Below are 5560 nucleotides of genomic sequence, written 5' to 3'. Positions count from 1 at the left end.
TTGTCATTTTTCAATATCGCTGCTCTTTGATTTCTCTCTAGTTGAATATGATATTCTTGGGGTGTGCATTTTTTTTTTTGAGGTTTTATCATGTTTACTGTTCTCTGGGATTTTGCTGGATGTGCAGTTTGCTGGCTATCGTTAATTTTAGGATCATTTTTGGTGATTATTACTTCACTTGTTTCCTCCTATTACTTTCTATCTTTCTTTTCCTTCCAGGTATTCCAAACCTGTGTATTGTAATGTACTTCTGTTAAAGAGAGTTGTCCCTAGGCTTAATGGATATTGTACTCTGTCTTTTTTGTTCTTTTCGTTTCATAATTATATTTGTTTCATTGTATGGCATTTCTGTCATTTCCCAACATGCTCTTGAACCTGCATTACAGAGAAATATCATGAAATGTGATCACAGTAAAAATGTGTAGATAATTTCCATGTGTTCATGATGCTGTTAAATTGATGAGTGTGCACAGAAAAAGAGTTTTTGATGATCACATCATAGAATATATATTTAGAGAGTAATGACAGAATCATGTGTAACTTTCCTAGAGAAATGGAATGTAGATTCCCCCATTAACTGTCAGCCTTTCACGCATCCTACTCTACACATATTTTGTGATGTTTTAGGACTCAGTGGCCATTGAGGATGTGGCTGTGAACTTCACCCCAGAGAGAGTGGGCTTTACTGGATCCTTCACAGAAGAAACTCTACAGAGATGTGATGTTAAGGAGAGCAGCTTCAGGGAACCTGGCACTCCTGTAGAGTAAGGGGAATGAGGACATTTCCTTCACTTCACCAATTAAGGATTGGAGAACGAGGATGTTTTCTTGCCCATTAACATTGTTCCAAGATGTAGAATGGGAAAGAAGGGAGAGATGTTGGTAAAATAAACTTGAAATGGTCATAGCTCATCGTGGTCTTAGAATCTAAAATTTTTGTATAATTTCCAATACGTTGGAGATCAACTGCCTGGAGTCTGCATTTCCAGGAAAAACAAGGGAAGATCATGACATTGAAGATCAGTACAAAAGCCAGGGGAGAAGACTAAGGTGAGTCACACTCACAATAGAAAGCAATGTCTTGGGCTGGCCCGTGGCTTAGCCGGTTAAGTGCATGCGCTCCGCTACTGCCTGCACTGAGTTCGGATCCCGAGGCGCACACTGTAAACGGCACCGCTTCTCACGACCATGCTGAGGCCATGTCCCACATACAGCAGCTAGAAGGATGTGCAGCTGTGACATACAACTATCTACTGGGGCTTTGAGGAAAAAAAGGAGGAAGATTGGCAATAGATGTTAGCTCAGAGCCGGTCTTCCTCAGCAAGGAGGAGGATTAGCACGGATGTTAGCTCTGGGCTGATCTTCCTCACAAAAAAAAAAAAAAAAAAAGTAATGTCTCACATGAGAATCCTGATATGTTACAAAATTTTAAAAAGAAGCAAACAAAATGAATAACCCTTGCTTCAAATGTAGCTATTCTTAGGGGCCAGCCTCGTGGCATAGTGGTTATGTGCGTGTGCTCCACCACTGGTGGCCCGAGTTCGGAACCCGGGTGCGCACCAACGCACCGCTTGTCAGGCCATGCTGTGGTGGCATCCCACATAAAGTGGAGGAAGATGGGCGTGGATATTAGCTCAGGGCTGATCTTCCTCACAAAAAAAAAAAATTTAGCTATTCTTAGAAAATTTTGACCAAATATACCTTCTGAAATGTGAGGTACAGGTGCAGCTTTTACAAAATAAATTCACTTGGAAACAGTTCTAATAAATCCTGTATATGAATATCACCATTTGGATAATAGAAAGGGTGAAGTCCTCTTGTGGAGCATTCAGTATATTCAATTTCAGAGAATTCAGACAAGGCAGAAAACCTGAACTTTTCCTATAAATTATAATAAATATAACAAATATAAAGATCATTAATAAAGCAATGATTAATAATGTACTTCTTATGTTTTACAGAAGTCATATGGTGTTGAGACTCTGTGAAAGTGAAGAGGGTAGTCAATGTGGAGAAAACTTCATCCTTATTCCAAATGTTGATCTGAACAAGAAAACTAGTGCAGCAAAACCATGTAAAGATAGAGCATGTGGAAAAGTCTTCATGCATCATTCATCCATTAATAGGCACGTTACTGGTCACACTGAACACAAACCATATGACTGTGAAAAATATGGGGAGAAGAAATATAAATGTAAGGAATGTGGGAAAGCCTTCATTTTTCCCAGTGCTCTTCAAAGACATGAAAGAACTCATACTGGAGAGAAACCCTATGAATGTAAAAAATGCAGTAAAGCATTGGCTTCATCCAAGTCTCTTCAAATACATGAAAGAAGTCATACTGGAGAGAAACCATATAAATGTAAAAAATGCAATAAAGCATTCATTTCTTCCAGGTCTCTTCAAATGCATGAAAGAACTCATACTGGAGAGAAACCATATAAATGTAAAAAATGCAGTAAAGCATTCATTTATTCCAAGTCTCTTCGATTACACGAAAGAAATCATACTGGGGAGAAACCCTATCAGTGTAAAGAATGTGGGAAAGCCTTTACAGCTCCCTCAGGCCTTCGATCACACATGATCTGTCACACTGGAGATGGACCTTATAAATGTAAGGAATGTAAGAAAGTATTTGTTTCTCCTAGTGCACTTCGAATACATGAAAGGAGTCACACTGGAGAGAAACCCTATGAATGTAAAAATTGTGGTAAAGCATTCAGTCATCCCAGAAATCTTCGAGTGCATGAAAGATGTCACACTGGAAAGAAACCCTATGAATGTAAGGACTGTGGGAAAGACTTTATTGCTCTCACCGCCCTTCAAGTTCACATGATCACTCACACTGGAGATGGACCTTATAAATGTAAGGAATGTGGGAAAGTTTTCGTTCATCCCAGTTCATTTCAAATACATGAAAGGAGTCATACTGGAGAGAAACCATATGAATGTAAAGAATGCAGCAAAGCATTCAGTTGTACCAGTTCTCTTCGAGTACATGAAAGAATTCATACAGGAGAGAAACCATATGAATGTAAAAAGTGCAGTAAAGCATTCATTTATTCCAAGTCTCTTCAAGTACACGAAAGAAATCATACTGGGGAGAAACCCTATCAGTGTAAAGAATGTGGGAAAGCCTTTACAGCTCCCTCAGGCCTTCAATCACACATGATCTGTCACACTGGAGATGGACCTTATAAATGTAAGGAATGTAAGAAAGTATTTGTTTTTCCTAGTGCACTTCGAACGCATGAAAGGAGTCACACTGGAGAGAAACCCTATGAATGTAAAAATTGTGGTAAAGCATTCAGTCATCCCAGAAATCTTCGAATGCATGAAAGATGTCACACTGGAAAGAAACCCTATGAATGTAAGGACTGTGGGAAAGACTTTATTGCTCTCACCACCCTTCAAGTTCACATGATCACTCACACTGGAGATGCACCTTATAAATGTAAGGAATGTGGGAAAGTATTCATTCATCCCAGTTCATTTCAAAGACATGAAAGGAGTCATACTGGAGAGAAACCATATGAATGTAAAGAATGCAGCAAAGCATTCAGTTGTACCAGTTCTCTTCGAGTACATGAAAGAATTCATACAGGAGAAAAACCATATGAATGTAAAAAGTGCAGTAAAGCATTCCTTTATTCCAAGTCTCTTCGAGTACACGAAAGAAATCATACTGGGGAGAAACCCTATCAGTGTAAAGAATGTGGGAAAGCCTTTACAGCTCCCTCAGGCCTTCAATCACACATGATCTGTCACACTGGAGATGGACCTTATAAATGTAAGGAATGTAAGAAAGTATTTGTTTCTCCTAGTGCATTTCAAATACATGAAAGGAGTCACACTGGAGAGAAACCCTATGAATGTAAAGAATGTGGCAAAGCATTCAGTTGTACCAGTTCTCTTCGAGTACATGAAAGAATTCATACAGGAGAGAAACCATATGAATGTAAAAAATGCAGTAAAGCATTCATTTCTTCCAGTTCTCTTCAAGTACATGAAAGAATTCATACTGGAAAGTAACCCTTTGAATGTAAGGAATGTGGAAAAGCCTTTAGAGATCCTTCAAGCCTTCAATCACACATGATTGTTCACACTGGAGATGGACTTTACAAATGTAAGGAATGTGAGAAAGCATTCATGTATCCCAGATTACTCCGAAGACATGAAACAAATCACACTGGAGTGAAAACCTATGAATATAAAGAAAATGGGAGGGCCGGCCCTGTGGCTTGGTGGTTAAGTGCGCGCGCTGTGATGCTGGTGGCCCAGGTTCGGATCCTGGGTGCGCATCGAGGCACCACTTCTCCGTTCATCCTGAGGCCGAGTCCCACATACAGCAACTAGAAGGATGTGCAGCTACGACATACAACTACCCACTGGGGCTTTGGGGGGAAAAAATAAAATAAATAAAATCTTTAAAAAAAAAAAAAAGAAAGAAAATGGGAATGTCTTCAGTTCTCATCAAATTTTCCAAATACATGAAAGAGATCATACTGGATAGAAACCGTATGAATATGCAAAATATAGTAAAGCATTTGTTTTCCCAGTTCTCTCTGAAGAATTGAAAGAACTCGTACTGGAGAGAAACCCTGTGAATAACAGGAAAGTGGGAAAGCTTTTGTTTGTCATGCAAACTTTTGAGGATATGGGAGAATGGACACTAGAAGAAAAACCATGTAAAAGTAATGAACGTGGAAAGACTTCTGTCATCACAGATCTTAATGAAGGCATAAAAAGAGTCCCTTGGTTCCAACATCTTGGATGTGAACAACACAGGAAAGACATCACATGGCTTACACCATTATATGTGTAATTCCCACTAAAAAGAAATACAAATATAAGTCATGAGAAAATTTGATGGGAATTAATGTGTAGGCTGTTCTAGAAAACTTGCAACATGAAAGAGTTGTTATGAAATTTGTAAACCTATTGTGCTTACGAAGGATCTTTCTTAAAGTGTGACATTGGATTGTGGATTTCTATTAAGTACTTTCAGAAATGAAGATTGAGGTAAGATCATTCTGCAAGTCATCCTTGATCAATAGTACATAAGATTACTAAGTAGTGGTTTTTCCTTAAATCAACTGATAATATTTTCTCTTCAATTTTTTTATAGTGTATTCATTTTTCTGTGTTTAGGGACAATTGAGAATGACAGTCTGTATTTGTTGGGATTTTCTTACTGTCTTTGTATTGCAGTTCCCAGATATGCCTAATCCATTGTATATATTGTGCCTTTCTTAGAGAAAGCTCCTTTTCTGGGGCAGTGGGTATAGTAGACTTTTTTTATTTTCTATACTATTAAACAGTTGGAATAAATTTTGATGTATGGCAAGTGTATCAAAGAGTATACTTTCTTGTGAATTATTTTCATGTTAAGCCCTTTGCTCTTTGTCCTTCCTTCTGATTGGTATTTGGTGAAGAGACTTTGAATTATATAGGGTCCTGTGCTAGGGCAACAAAATCGCGAGCTGGACATGTCATGCATGTATTGCATTATGTCAATGAGAGTAATATTAAGAAGTAGATCTTTAAGAATCCATCCCCC

The 5560-nt window shown here is 38.3% G+C and overlaps 1 protein-coding gene across 1 annotated transcript; it reads left to right on the top strand.

The window, feature by feature from the left end:
* The first annotated feature begins 993 nt into the window (after nt 1-993).
* LOC147912117 (uncharacterized) lies at nt 994-5347 on the top strand. Its single transcript, XM_087425972.1, has 2 exons — nt 994-1050; nt 1962-5347. The coding sequence occupies exon 2, from the start codon at nt 1969-1971 to the stop codon at nt 4030-4032; it is 2064 nt and encodes a 687-aa protein (XP_087282098.1). The 5' UTR covers nt 994-1050; nt 1962-1968; the 3' UTR covers nt 4033-5347.
* The last annotated feature ends 213 nt before the right edge of the window (nt 5348-5560 follow it).

The sequence above is a fragment of the Ceratotherium simum genome, chromosome 39, assembly GCF_057802395.1.
Source record: "Ceratotherium simum simum isolate JZ-2026a chromosome 39, ASM5780239v1, whole genome shotgun sequence".
Classification (NCBI taxonomy): domain Eukaryota; kingdom Metazoa; phylum Chordata; class Mammalia; order Perissodactyla; family Rhinocerotidae; genus Ceratotherium; species Ceratotherium simum.
The sequence above is the reverse complement of the archived record's forward strand: the minus strand, read 5'-3'. Positions and strand labels throughout refer to the sequence as shown.

Excerpts from the sequence above, each read along its gene's own strand:
- LOC147912117 (XM_087425972.1), top strand. The coding sequence starts at position 1,969 with ATGGTGTTGAGACTCTGTGAAAGTGAAGAGGGTAGTCAATGTGGAGAA.